At 38.7% G+C, this 15,029-nt stretch overlaps 1 protein-coding gene across 12 annotated transcripts in view; it reads right to left on the bottom strand.

Moving 5' to 3' along the window:
• Window positions 1–15,029, bottom strand: part of RBFOX1 (RNA binding fox-1 homolog 1) — a 2,469,250-nt gene that overhangs the window by 2,049,092 nt on the left and 405,129 nt on the right. For all 12 annotated transcript variants that reach the window (XM_054041251.1, XM_054041252.1, XM_054041257.1 and 9 more), the window contains exon 2: window positions 6,835–6,894. In XM_054041251.1, coding sequence (XP_053897226.1) covers window positions 6,835–6,894 — 60 coding nt within the window. The remainder of the gene's footprint in view (window positions 1–6,834; window positions 6,895–15,029) is intronic.

Here is a 15,029-nt window from a genome sequence, read left to right as displayed (position 1 = left end):
TTTTAGCCCAGTGGTTAGGATACTAACATGGGATGGGGGGAGATGCTGGTTCAAGCAGGGTTGGCTCTACCATTTTTGCCGCCCCAAGCAGAGAAAAAAAAAAAAAAAAAAGCCGCCTGAACTGCCGAAGCAAGAATGGGCTGCCCCAAGAGGGGACGGAATGCTACCCCTTAGCATGTGCCGCCCCAGGCATGTGCTTCCTCCACTGGTGCCTGTAGCCGGCTCTGGGTTCAAGTCCCCTTTCCACCTGAGGGGGAAGAAAGGATTTGAACTAGGATTTTCCATCTCTCAAGTGAGTGCCGTAGCCACTGGGCTACAGAATGTTCTAATGTGGCACTCCTGTTACGCTGTTCCACTGTGAATAAATACTATAAAAAGTCAATAGAGCAGGGCATAGGCTCAAATGGCATAGGCACCTACTGCCAAGAGAGGGTTCACAGCTGAGAATTCCAAGCACAGGTAGATGCCTCTGTGCAGCCCAGTCTTAGGCTCCTATCTCCGAGAGAGGGGCGGGGCTTAGCACATCCCTTCAGCTTGGCACCTCCCATTGGCTAGGTATGGTAAAAGGTGTCACCTAGTGTGCTGGCTTTTGAAAATGGCATTCTGAGGCTCTTCTCTCCCCACATTCATTGTACAGGAGCTAAGGTGAATCTCAGTGATTTTCTCAGAACCTAAAAGATAGGCATTGTGATACCGGGAGTCACCATGCCTGAGTTTCCCTGGGAATCCTGCCTTGAGTGACTTGACCAAGGTCACACAGGAAATCTGTAGCAGAGCCGGGAATTTAACCCAAGTCTCGTGAAATCTAATGCTAACAATCTCAAGGCCATCCTCCCTCTTAGCATTGCACACTGGAATAACCCTTTAGTAAGAGGTGCCCTACAGATTCCTAAAGGAGAATTGTTTCTCCTGTGTCTCAGTGATCTCCAGGTATGGTAGGGCAGGTGAGCTGCTTGAAAATGTTTATAGGATAAGTTCAATAATGAAGCAACCATGTCTGAGTATTTGTTATATACCATTGGAGCCAAGGACGATAAAGTCTCTAATAAAGCAGCTGACTGCTATAAAACTCTCATTTTTGGAGGGGATTACTACTATTATAACATGTATTTGATACTGCCCAATAGGTTTTTAAACTGGAACAGCTGCACAGGAATATCTTTTCCTTGATGGTTAGCAACCATTTTCCCCATGGATCAGAATGCAAGAATGTGTCATTTCATGTTTGGAATTTCCTGTAGTAACAACTGTATTAGATTAGCGTTCTGTGTTATGCAAAGTAGAGTAGATTGCTGCTGCTGTTTCACAACCAACTGGCTCACACTGTAGCTCTATGAATTCATGATCTGTTGTAATTCACGTCAAGCATTGTGTGAAATATGACTCTATGTATCACAATTTGATAAACGGGAAATGATGAAGGATGAAATAGGGTACACTGTTTACAGTAGAACATATAACGCTTGATTTTCAGAGGTGCTGAGCACCTGCAGCTCCTGCTGACTTCAAATAGAGTTGCAGGCAATTATCATCTTTCAAAATCATGCTCCTAGTGTACACATCGTTTTATATAAACTTATTTTATGGAACACTCATTTCACAGCAGAAATGTAATTTTGTGTAAAATAGTTTAGTAAATGGTAAGTTCCTTATAAATAAAGAAGACATACATGCTCATTTCTGTCCTTTAAATCAATGCATGGTAATTCCTCTCGATCCTATTCAGTGTAATTTTCAAATAAATGATATGAGCACCTACTGCAAGTATTTTGGAATTATCTGACATTCACCAACCTCTTCTCTCTTCTCCATGTACCTCCTCTCACTTAGTTAAAATTTTATATTGTAATGATGCATCTATCATTTTTATACTGATGAGGCATATTGTAAGAACTGCACAAATAGAGGAATCATTTTTCTACTAGTATTTATTCAAATTCAAAAGCAAGATTTATATATGATCATTTTTGTAATGATTTCATGGCCACATTTTTGGCACATATTCACTCACATGCTTCACATTTTTGCCAAAAGCAAATTTATACACATGATTTTAAATGTCAGAAATACTTGATTTGCAAATTCTACATTCAAACTACTGAAGATTTGTGCTGCATTGATTAATTACATAAAAATCAATCAATCAGGAAGAATACTTCATTACATAAACACCACACCATAAATTGTGAACATTCAGAATTTACAGAGATAATCCATAAACCAAGAAATATTAATTGATTATATTTGGGAATCAATTAATTTGGGAATTTTGGGATCCCTTCACAGACAGACAGCAAACAGGAAAAAATAACTGAAAATCAACAAATTATTCATTGTCAATTCTTACTTAGCTTTACCAAAAAGACCTAGCTCTTTTAAAGTTTTCACTCATCTATTTCTGCACCCTCCCTGCACTTAATGTTTAAAACATCAACATTGAGCACCACCTTCACTTTAATCATGTATACCATAAATATAAGTACACTTCTTCTTATTAAGGGAAGTGCCCTAACTCACTTCTCTAGGTGTTCTCCTCCCCCGCCTCAACTCAGTCCTACTTTCACTTCTCAGCTCTGATCTTCAAGTTATCCTCAAACTTTTTGCATAGATTGGATATTTATCCATAACACACACTACAGAACTACAAGATAATGCAAGAGCAGTGATTCAAGCAATGACAAAAGTACCAATTTCACTAAAGGCTAGACTGAAAATTGAGTTGGACCAAATGATAGAAAACGCTATCATTTTCATCTCACTTTACTACACTCTGCAAATCTGCCTACTATCACCTCTGCAACAGTGGTCACATCTACCATTAGCTTGACACTCACTCTGATGATCTCTCCTTCATGCATTTGTCACTTCATGCCTTGATTACTGCAACTCCCTCCTTTTATGGCCTCGCAAAATCATCCATATCCAAACTCCTGTGTGTTCAGAATACTGCAAAACAGCTTCTCCCCCGTTACATGCAAACACTATAATATAATCCCTGTCACAAGAAAATGAATTACTGATGGGTTTCTCCATGTCTAATAAAAATTTGGAATTACTGAGGTAATAAAAAAAATGAGTCTGTATGCCACTTAAATGAACCCTGAGTTCAACTCATTTTCTTCCTGAAAATATGTATTAAACTCTCAGGTAAAACTAAGCTTTTTTATTGAGAACACTGACTTATTGATCTATCTCCTTTGCCTGCTTTTCCCTTGCCACTGCAATATTCTGGTAACAATCAGAAAATCTGAGTCCGTTCTTAGACCTTTTTTCCCTTTTTTTTTTTTTAATAAAGTCAATTTACTACTAGTGAAATGTACTAGACTGACAGCACTGGAAATTGAAATTCTCTAACAGAGAGATAGTTCAGTCTCCATGCTCATTCAGTCTTTGGCTTCTGATGAAACTGGAAAGAAGGGTGCCAATTAATTCCAGATGAGGTGCTGGCTTTTTGTAATGTGGATAGCTGTCCACTGGAAAATGGACTGAGTTCATGGACTCATTTCACATAATCTGGTTAATAGCTATGTGGTAATTATCTTTTGATCCTTATCCAACCTAGTTCGTGCTTGAAACGAAAACCTATAGGTGAAAGACTTCACATTTGGTATCACTTTTTGAGCTATTCATTCTCTTTCAGGGAAATACAAAGTTATGCAAACATTCGGCCTAGTTCTGCAAAAACTTGTGTGTGAGAGTAACTTTCTCGTGAGAATAATCTCATTGAATTCAATGAGACTATTCATAGTAATAAGTGTTTGCAGGGATATGTCCAACACTTTGCACAGTTAGTAGTATTATTATGTAACATACAAGGTGTCTAGCATCTTTTTAGTTGGCACTCAGGATATAATGCTCAGAATAAGACCTCTAAATATTTCAGAACGCAATGCACATAGTACAGCATTTGAGGAGCAAGTAAAAACATCAGTACCATCCTAATAAATCAACCCAGTGATCCATATACAGCAGTATCACATATCTAACGATAGTCAATACCAAATATTTCTGATGAAAGTATGAACCCTCACAGTGAATCATTTCTTTCCATACTATGTTATTGGGACAAATTTATTCCTGATCCAGTCTGCTATATCAGCATCTGCCCTGAAGCATGAAAGCTGATAATTATCTATCCTTCCTTGTTTATACAGATCTTATAAACATGTGCTCAGGTAAGTAGTGCTTATTGACATGAATAATTCCATTCATTTCCATCACATGGGCAAGAGTTTGCAGGATCTGGTCATTTAGTTCCTTTTCCTCACACAAGTCCATTTTTAAATGGAGGATACAGCTCTCCTGGATAATACAGAAATTTGATAGTCAACCACCTAAAATGTTTGTTGCATGCAACTGGATACCCAATTGCCTAGCATCTCTCAGTTCCCCATATCCACTGTGAAATTAGACATTGCCATGGCATACTAGTGTGTCGTAATTATTATACAGAGAAATCAACTAACTTAGTAATTGCTGATTGCAATTTTCTATATGAGGAAGCTTTCCTGTGGTGCCCAGATTCTATTAGACACAAGACAAGACAGTATCAGAGCTATTAGGAAAACCATTATGACTCCCTAATTCTTGGCCCTTGACCCAGTTATTGTACACATTAGAGCAGACTGAGCGTGCTCTAAATTGCACCTGCTGGCTGTAGTTCTTAAGGACCCCAGATGGAAATAAATGGAGCATGCTCCCATAACCAAAACACACCTCCCCACCCCTAGCATGCCTCATGTGTGGTGCTGATGCAGGCATAGGAGACTGCTCCTCCAGATTCTGCATCTTCTGGGGCCTCCTTCCCACTGGGAAAATTCCCAGTAGGTTAATTGTGAGAGATTTATCTTCCCTTGTACTGCTCAGGTGATATGCAGGGAGAAGATCAGAGCAGAGAATCTGCTCATATATATACACATGCCCAAATGTTTTATAAAATGTGGTAAAAAATACATACTTTTACCATTACGGGATCATATTTAAAAGTGTGAAACCCATTCTGCCACTGTTGCTTTCTGCAACTACAGAGTCAGCAGAATTAAACCCAGCGGTTAGAGGTTAGCATACTGACGTTTGGTTTAGAGGGATTTTTTGCTGAATACTGTTCATCCAGTGCCCCCATTATGCTATGTCCACAGGAAGAAAGATTTACACATTCAAGTTCCAAAATAAATAAAATAAATATTTAAAAAATCAGCAACTCACTTTACCCAGTTAAGAAAATGCATACAAGTTCCTGCTCCAGTATGATTTCAGAACTGATTTGAAAATGAGCTAACTGGCATGTGAGTGACATTTCCCCCACTGATATGGACTGCAATATAGTAGTCTCCTCCTGAGTCAAGATTCCAGCCTGTCTTACAGTGGTGTGAATCCAAAATAACTCCTCCAGATCCAATGGAGTTATGTTGTATTTTACACCAGTGTAACTCAGATCAGAGCACAGCCCCAGGTGTCTAGGACAGACATTCTTACAAAACATTAACAAAGATTCCATGATAGTTCACTAAACATTACGTGGGTATGACATTGGGATAGTACATCTTTAGAAGTTCTCATTAGAAAAGTCTGTAATGGCAGCACTGAAGTGTCATCGTTAATCTGCGTCAGTTGTCTTTATTCTGCAAATTGCTTGATAGAGCAGTACAAATACCTCTGTAACATGTTCGCCCATTTCTGGCTAAGTGGGGCTCTGATAGAATACATCACTTCCAGAAATGAGTACGTCATTTCCTGAACTGAGCCTTTCTTCAAATATTAAGTCATTATATTATGGAACCAATGCTTCAACCTACTTGACATCCTAGAACTTTGAGGAAGAAGGGTAGCGTCTGATATTCTAGTGATTTGGTGTTCACGTTTTTAGAAGAAAATCAGGTAATTAAATCATTTGAGTATCTCTACAATTATTCACACCTAACACCTTTTTTCCGCTTCATCCATTACCAAGCTTAGATGATTTTATATATATATATATATATATATATACACACACACACATATACATACATACACACACACACACACACATATATATATGAAGAAGCCACTGAAACCAGAGGCATTTTACTGTATATGATCTGCACAGGTATAACAAAATATTAATTTCCTTACCATGTGACTTGACTGTTCTCTTACAGGTATTATCTCTGTGTTACTATTCATGGTACATTGTTAAACCTGATTTAGTAACTAAGAATAATGGCTCACTGTGCCTCAAAAAGCACAGCCCTGCACATTTGGTGCACTGGGAATCTCACCAGGACACACAATCACTTCTGGAAATCTGAGGGAGCACAGCCACTGTACCACCATATTGGAAAGGGTAGCGTTCTCCTTTATGATCCCAGCCATCTCTCATGGCTGGTTGTAAAACCACCTAACTGGGCCTCTTCCTTACCCCTGGGCCCACCCCTTTATGGTGGAGATGCCACTAGTCAGGAGCAATCCTTGGCATTCAAGAAACTGCGAAGGCAGCTGTTGTACACAACTTCTCTCCCTTTCCCCAGGAGTCAGACACTGCCTCACCCTAAATCAGTCTGCTGATGCAATGCAAGCACTAACATAGAAGATGGATTTACTGGATCGCTAATGAACTCAGATTTCAATTATTCAAGTCAACTTTCCTCCATTTGGTGAGCAGGTCAGATGTTTGCTAATACTATATATTCAAGTATTTGAGAACATTTAGCAAACTCAAACACAGTTACTTCAAGAGCAGTAAGATCTGTCTGAGGTAAAATCACTTCCAGTGATTGATGGCTGAAGCACTGTAGAGAAGAATGCAAACACTGTTACAGAAGGCAATCTGTACAGCAAAATGCTTTTACTTACTGGACCTTGAGGACTGTTCCTGGCACTGGAAGCCAAAGTCATACCGTCAGATTTATAGTCCTGAAAAGAGGGAAGGAGGGAAAGAGATTAAACAGAATATTTTGTACTTTACATAAGAGGAATTAAAATCGGCAAAAAGTACATTGCAAAGCAGAGCTCAGAACCATGCTCATGGTACTATTAATTTCAGTTATAGCCATACCTATTCATTTTAGGTACTTGTATGGCTCACATTACCTTAGTATCTCAGTGCCTTTTTTAAAAAATATAGCTATCTTCACGAATTCTCTGTGAGGCAAGGCAGTACCACTATCCAGATTATTCAGATGGGGAACAGAGAGACTAAGTGATTTGCCCAAGGTCTCACACAAAGTCTGTGGCAGATCAAGGAACTGAACCATGATTTCCTGAATCCCAGGCTAGTAACAAAACCATACCGCCCTTTCTATCATGTGATGTATTGATATAGTGTTATGTTAGTACTAAAACCTGTATGAATTTTGTATTCATAATTAACTCATAACTCAAAGTTAGCACTTAAATTAGTTGAAAAGAATATTGTTCAAACTAATTTGTTTTACTTATGATGCCGAACACAGTGTGTGATCATAAAAGTAAAATAAAATACTCTCAATCCTTATATTTATTCCAACTCGAGGAATCATGTCTCATCCCACTGAGAATGGTTCAGAACAAAAATACATCCACATCACTATCTTTCAGGACACAGTGACTTCTTTTTTTAAACTTTACACAAACAGTACTAATTTTTCCACCTGTTCTAATCATGAGTTGTAATTTACCCATTTTTCACCTACCCACAAAATTATACCATAGAGTCTCTCTATGCCTCATTAGATACCATCTGACCCATTTCCACTCTCTTTTGTATATAACTTCTGAATTTGCCTTACTAGAGTCAACGCTCTAGTGCTGTGCTGCTAGAAGAGACAAGTACAACAAGAAAAGCAACTAACAGGAAGGTCAAAAGGTGTAACTTAATGCAAGCAAATAATTCAAAATGTGTTTCCTGTCAGTAAGATTAGGTAGCCTGCTGAAGTGAAGTGGTGAAGCCAGTTTAAATCTTCAGGAATGAAAGTCTGATGAGCTGAAACTGGTGGGCCCAGTGAAGACAAGAGAGCTACTGGGTCTTGAAAAGATATTAAGCTTTTCATTCCAAAGAGAACTTCTCCTATACATTATAAAGTTTTGAAGTAGACCAAAATAGCTAAACAATAACAAGTGATGATGTATTTATAGGAGAATGTAGCATGGTTTAGTGAATGGAGCACAATATAAGAGGAAGTGTGTTTCTAATTCCATTGCTTCCCTGGTGACCTTGGATCATTTCGCTTCATGTCCCAATTTTCCCACCAGTAAAATGTGGACAATCCATTTCCTTATTTCAAGTCATTAATGTTTGTGAAGTTGGAGGAAATCCCTTGGAGGAAAGGCACCTAGAAATAAATGCAGTTTTGTTACTGGAGCCTTGGAGAATTTGTGGGCTAGAAGGGTCAACATGGCCCATGGGATCAAGAACATTCTCACCGTTCTTACCATTTGGGGAGGGATAGCTCAGTGGTTTGAGCATTGGCCTGCTAAATCCAGGGTTGTGAGTTCAATCCTTGAGGGGGCAACTTAGGGATCTGGGAAAAAATCAGTACTTGGTCCTACTAGTGAAAGCAGGGGGCTGGGCTCAATGACCTTTCAAGGTCTCTTCCAGTTCTAGGAGACAGGATATCTCCATTAATTTTAACACTTCATCATGTTAAACATCAAGGCATGCAAGAGTACAATTTATGCAATTACTGTATTATAGTCTTCCTCTCTCTAGAGCCAGCATGCTAGTTGGCAGTCTGTAGCCATATTAATAAGAATTTGTGTGCATCCCAGTCTATTTATATGTTGTTTACACTTTGTACGAAGTCTCCAGCTGTAAACTTATGAAACAGGGAAAGGTGCCTGACTACTCCCAAGAACACCAAATAAGACTGGAGACAAAGTGCTGCAGTCTGTCTCATTACATTTCTCACAGCCATGATGGGTGTAAACAAGGAGATTATGGCTAACAACAGATTTTCTAAGATTCCAACCTCACCAAAACACCTGAAAACCAGCATATCATCTATTTCATTTCCCCCCAAACTCCAGGATTTAATGACAAACTTGCTTCTGTGTCAGCCACTCAGTTCTTTACCACTGATGTACGTTCCTTTCTGATGTTTTCCTAGCATTTATTGAACCTTAACCCCCTCCTTGCTTTCAAACACCCTACATCTTATCCTGTCATTTATTATCTGTTCTACCTTATGTTACTCAATGTCTCCATCCAGACACCCTGCCACTCACCTTTTATCCTTACTCCTTTGTTAAGTACTTTAGGTTCTCTCTCATTTGAACACACACACACGTTGTATAATATATACCCATCTACTGAAATTCAGCATTGCCCTCCCTTTTAATTAGCTTTCTTCATCTCTTTAGGGAGCAAACCTGCAGCAGGTTGCATGATTGACCTTATTTTATAGTTTCAGAACTCTAAAATTTCGAGATCATAGGACAACCATTTTGCAACTGTGTTGCAGGTGGTAAACTCCCCAAAAGAAGCAGACTGACAGAGCTAACAAAGAAAATAGATTTCACTCTGCTCGTTCTGTGCTTTTCCACATGGATAATATTGTGTCATTGTAGCCTATATCTTACACAATGTAGATGCAATTTATTTTACATAGTGTCTCAAATTACTGCACAGATCTGTGAAACATGAACAAATTAAGATAATAACAGTGTTTGGTCTGATATTGCATAAATGATTAATTTATTTATATAGAGAGAGATAGCGCAAGATCGTGAGTATAACACATACTTGGAAGACTTCTGTGCCTCATGTGTTTTTACATATGTTAGTAGTCGTAAGGCTGGGCATGCAGAGCCAGAAAATAAAACTGGTGAGGCTCTCCATGCAGTGGCTATATATTGTAGGTACCCAATTGTCCCCAAACAGTCCCTTGGCCATTAAAGGTAATAAACAATATCCTCAAAAACAGGTAAGGGAAAATGTGGTAGGCTACCCTGAGTAGCCCAACAACACTAGGGCTTGACTCTAGTTCCAGGTCCTTGGTCAAGAAATATCCTTCATTTTTCCTCAAACCCTTCTCTCTGCTTCCTTTTGAAGTAGATGGAGACAATTACTGATTCTCAGCAGCTGACTCCACCTGCCTCCTTAAGTAAGAATATATAGTTGTGGCTTTTGGTAGACAAGCTTTCCTCCATCCCCCCCAAGGATGATCATAATAAGTTCCACATATAAACCATTTCCCTGTACACCGTGCCATGTAGTACCATTCATATCTGAAACAAACTACTGTTCAAGTCATGGGTCAATAGGACCTCTTTCAGACCTGTTCATAGGAGTCAGCAGCCAATATAAATAATGTCTCACGTACAACCAGTTTTGGTCAAATATTATGCTATTTACCTGTCATTTATATGTGAATACTATATATTCTTGTTTGACTTGGATTCTTACAGGAAATGGAGCCTACAGCCATGTGTTTGACCCTACACAAGGAAGGATAACCCCAGTTTTTTCCAGGCAATGCCTCTCCAGTCCCTTTTTTTCCTTACTCATTTCTATTTTGTGATGGTTCCTGCCTGGTATTCAAAGATGGAATCACAACAGCCATTTCCACGTTTCTATCAGGGCCTAATCTGTGTTGAACCGGGCAGCTATGCTGTCTACCCATCAGCCCCTCTTTCCAGATGTCATGTACAATTTCCTTCACTACCCATCTGCCTCTACATCAGTCAGGAAACACCATTAAAATGTTCACTAAGACGCTTATACAGGACATATCCTTCCCCCCACTCCTCCAAAAGAAAATTCAACGTAAATGTCAGCCCCCAGACACAACCATCCATTCTTCTGACTTTAATATGAGGAATAAATTTTGTCTCTCTCTTCCCAGGTGTTAAAAATCTGAGCTCTCCCTGAGGCTAAGAAATCAATGCAAGTAAGATCCATACTTTTTTTTTCCCCTTGGAACACGACCACTTCCAGCAATTTATTTGACTGACTATGCCTTCTATTACCATGTAAATTGTTTGAGACTGCAGGGGGAAAAAAAGTATTAATCTCCCCTCAGTAAGTCATAAAATAAAGAAATCAATTTCAAGGTCAATTTAGTCTAAATAACACCTGCTGCCCTTTTGGTAACATGCAGACTCCTCTGAAACGCAAAGTTGCTGTCTATAATGGCATCAATATGCAGCTCCAGAAAACGATGTTTCACATAAGTCAAGGCAGCATACAATACAGTACAGTCTGTCTTCAATGCACTGAGTGGGAGCTCAGAGAGGATTCAAACCAGGTCACTTGTCATCTTACATTCCCCAGCATAAGCATGAAGCCTCACAAGAGAAAAATAAAACCATGAAGCTTTCTGCCTTTAAAGCCTGACCCTGTGAGGTGTAGGGCATTTCCTGAGATTCCAGTGGTAGTTGAGTCTTCTCAGCTCCTTGCAGGAGCTTTCAGACCCACACAGGATTGGGCCTCAGATCAGTTTCATTCAAGGAATTACTAGAGGTGATGATTTTTTTTCCTTCCAACAGAAAATTTCAGCTTTGGAACCCTCCAAATTTTCAGCCAAAATCCAAAATTTCAGGCAAAAGGTTTTTGACAAAAACATGACGTTTTCTGCGGAAAGTGGATACATTTTGTGAAAATGTTTACTTCACTGAAAACTCAGTTTTCAGATGAAAAACAGTTTGAGAGAAAATTTTCAATCTTCCCTAGAAAACATACAAATATTCCATAGTGATGATAATGCCCTTTTGTTCCGATTTTGTGTCTCTCTCACTCACTGTATCCTGTCCTTTGGATTTTTGCTAAGCATCACAAATCTTGTGTTTACTCTTTAGCTGGTCAGAAAGCGCTGCTAAAAATTAAATTTCAGTGAAAGATGGAAATGAAAATTTTCATTAATTTTTTACTCCCACCATTTCTGGACCAGCTCTTGCTTACACAAATCTTGCCTCTTTCGCAGCCAAGATTTATTCTTACTTGATGCTTGTACTGTAAGCCATCATTAGGTACGTCCCTATGCTGCAAAATTCAGATTCAGATCTGTAACTAAACTTCCCTTACATTTGGGAACGTTCAGAACTGGCGTTTTGATTGAGATGCTTCTAGCCCTTCCCTGGTCAAGGTGCTGAATTTGTGACATTACAACCATACCATCAGACCGTGAAATCCAAAGTACCCATTTCCAAGTGGAACAGGATCCCAGCTGCCCCCTGGCCACCATCCCCTAGCCAAACCTGCTAGAGCCCTCTCCAGGCATTTACATTATAAATATATAAACACACACCTTTATTAGATCTGATCAAAAATAGTGACATTTATTTGTGAATTTTGGGACAATCTTAATTTTAAAAAAATCTTGTAAAAATTCAAAATATGCTATAAGGCTTCCGATATGCTATGGCGTTTGTGAACTTTTTTTGTTTTTAAGAAGAGAAGAATAATGTGAGATACTTTCATTTTCCAACCAAGGGCAATAAGCGAATCAAAGCAAAAGAAAATTAGGGAGATTAAAAAATAATTGAATGTAGAGGATAATGTGGCTTCCATCAGATCTTTTGAGAAAGTTTTTGTAGCTTAAAATCATGAACCTGCACACCGCTGATATTTAATGTAAACTACTTTATGAAACCTTAATATCAAAAGCCATTGAAGATAATGGTTTTGTATTGGGAATTGCTAATACAATTGCTGAATCAATGATTCAAGAAACAAATTTGAGACTAAATGTAATAAGCATTTTAATCTAATGTTATAATATATAAAATGTTAGGACAAGCATTCCTTTTGCAATTTTACATCAGTAATGACACAAAAGGATTGAATGGGAAAATAAATAAAGCCCTGCAATACCTAATCCAAAACACTCCAAAACACTTTAGAGATCTCATGGAAACTTAGGCACACAGAAGATAACATAATAAAAAGCTAAGATTGTAAGCTCTTTGGGTCAGGAACTGTCTTTTTGTTCTGTGTTTATACAGCACCTGGCACAACGTGGTCCAGATGCACAACTAGGGCTCTGTGGTGCTACAATAATACAATAAGTAATAGTTGTATATTTGTTAACATCAATGGGAACTGATCTCAAGGACTCGTTTGAGACTTGCAGCATGAAAGTATGATCTAAGAAATAAAAATTTTATAGAAAATTGTCTCCAAAATAGACTAGTCAGACAAAGGCTCAGAAATGCTTCACAATGAAACCATAGAAAGAATGTGATGAAATGCTGATGAAGAGATAAAGAACATTAAGAATTCAAGAAATCCAGAAATGCTCCTAACTGCAAGGGATGAAATTAATTGTTAAATATTTCCTAGCCCTAGAATAGCAAGTGAAGCAGGTAAATAATTACAGGGTATGTTGTGAAATGAACTGGGAGAACATGGCAAAACAATTGGAGTGTTGAATAAATGGAATCACGAAGAGTGCTAAAATTAGAATGTCTAATATTGATTGTCAAGTATCAGAGGGGTAGCCATGTTAGTCTGAATCTGTAAAAAGCAACAGAGGGTCCTGTGGCACCTTTAAGACTAACAGAAGTCTGCTTGTGGCACCTTAGAGAGACTAACAAATTTATTAGAGCATAAGCTTTCGTGGGCTACTGCCCACTTCTTCAGATGCATATGTTCCACTCTATATGCATCTGAAGAAGTGGGCAGTAGCCCACGAAAGCTTATGCTCTAATAAATTTGTTAGTCTCCAAGGTGCCACAAGTACTCCTGTTCTTTTTGCGGATACAGACTAACACGGCTGCTACTCTGAAAGAAGTCTGCTGTTAGTCTTAAAGGTGCCACAGGACCCTCTGTTGCTTTTGACATTGATTGGTTATCTCTTGCACAGGATTACTTCAGGTTTACTGAGGCACAAGCAGTCAGTAACCCACAAGTCTCTGAGGGACATTTATCCAAGAGTGTTAAAAGAAAAGCAGGGAAAATCAGTAGATTAATGATAATAATCACAGAGACGTCACAGTTTAAAGAGCTCGGTCTTGCCTTGTGATACCACCACATGTTGGAAAACCAGCTACTGCCTTTCTGTGTACATAGCTGAGATTGGCAAACCTCATGTTTGTGTTCAACTTGGTTCAGGTTACAAATAAAAAAAAAAGTTTCTCTCCTAGTCTGAAGCACACACAAATCTGGCTGGGCTTGAAATCTTATCAGAACAGCCTCTTATGCTATTTCCAGCAATTCCTGGTTTCAATCAGTTGAGGAATACTGCAAGATGCACTGTGTTGGAACCACCACAGAAAAGCCTCTTCTCAGGATATTTCAGCATTTACATTTTTGTCTGAAATCAGGAAATGTCAAAGCCCAAGATTCCTTTTAGAGAAATTAAAAACATATCCCATGCACAGAAGTGTTTGCTAAACATTGTCAATCCTGGAAATGAGGCTTTAAATAAAAGTTTTCTTCAGTAATTGTTTATTCAGATTGGCTCATCTAGCCCTAATAAAAAGCACAGAATCTTACTCTTAAACAGGACATGACATGACCCGACCCTGTAGCATAGAGTAGAATGGAGCCCTCGACACAGTAATTTAATAAAATTCTAATTTGATATCAAGACCACGCCATGACACTGTGATGCATGACCAGAAAGGGTTAAGCATCCTGTAGGATAAATGACTCAAATTCAACCCTTAAAGACATATGGGGGAATAATGTTTGTGTTTTTGTAGATTTACATATATATCCATAGTGGTCAACATGGTAAGCAAACAGTCCTTGTCTATGCTGTATTTTGTTAATTCAAAGATCAAAAGGACAACTTAACATTTAAATGAGCTGTAAACATAGGATATGGCTGTATTCATCTCCCTTTGAAATATATAGCAAATCATCTGCGAATGGTGGAAAAACAGGTAATTGCCTTATGTTAATCTGTGTGAATAATTACAGGTGATGCTTAGGAAATGGGTCCACTTCAAAATCCCCATGAGTGCCTATTGCTCACCGAAGGACAAGAGGGCCTGAAACTGTATACAAAATGGCTTGGATACTGATCCTGTCATCTCAGATCTGCTTGAGGCTTCAGACAGGGGAAGCCTAAGCCATAAGGACTGAGATCCCAGCGCTGACTGGACTGCCCTGAATATAAACATTGCAC

Source organism: Malaclemys terrapin, chromosome 10 (genome assembly GCF_027887155.1).
Source record: "Malaclemys terrapin pileata isolate rMalTer1 chromosome 10, rMalTer1.hap1, whole genome shotgun sequence".
Lineage (NCBI taxonomy): Eukaryota > Metazoa > Chordata > Testudines > Emydidae > Malaclemys > Malaclemys terrapin.
This window is presented reverse-complemented; position numbering and strand designations above follow the sequence as displayed.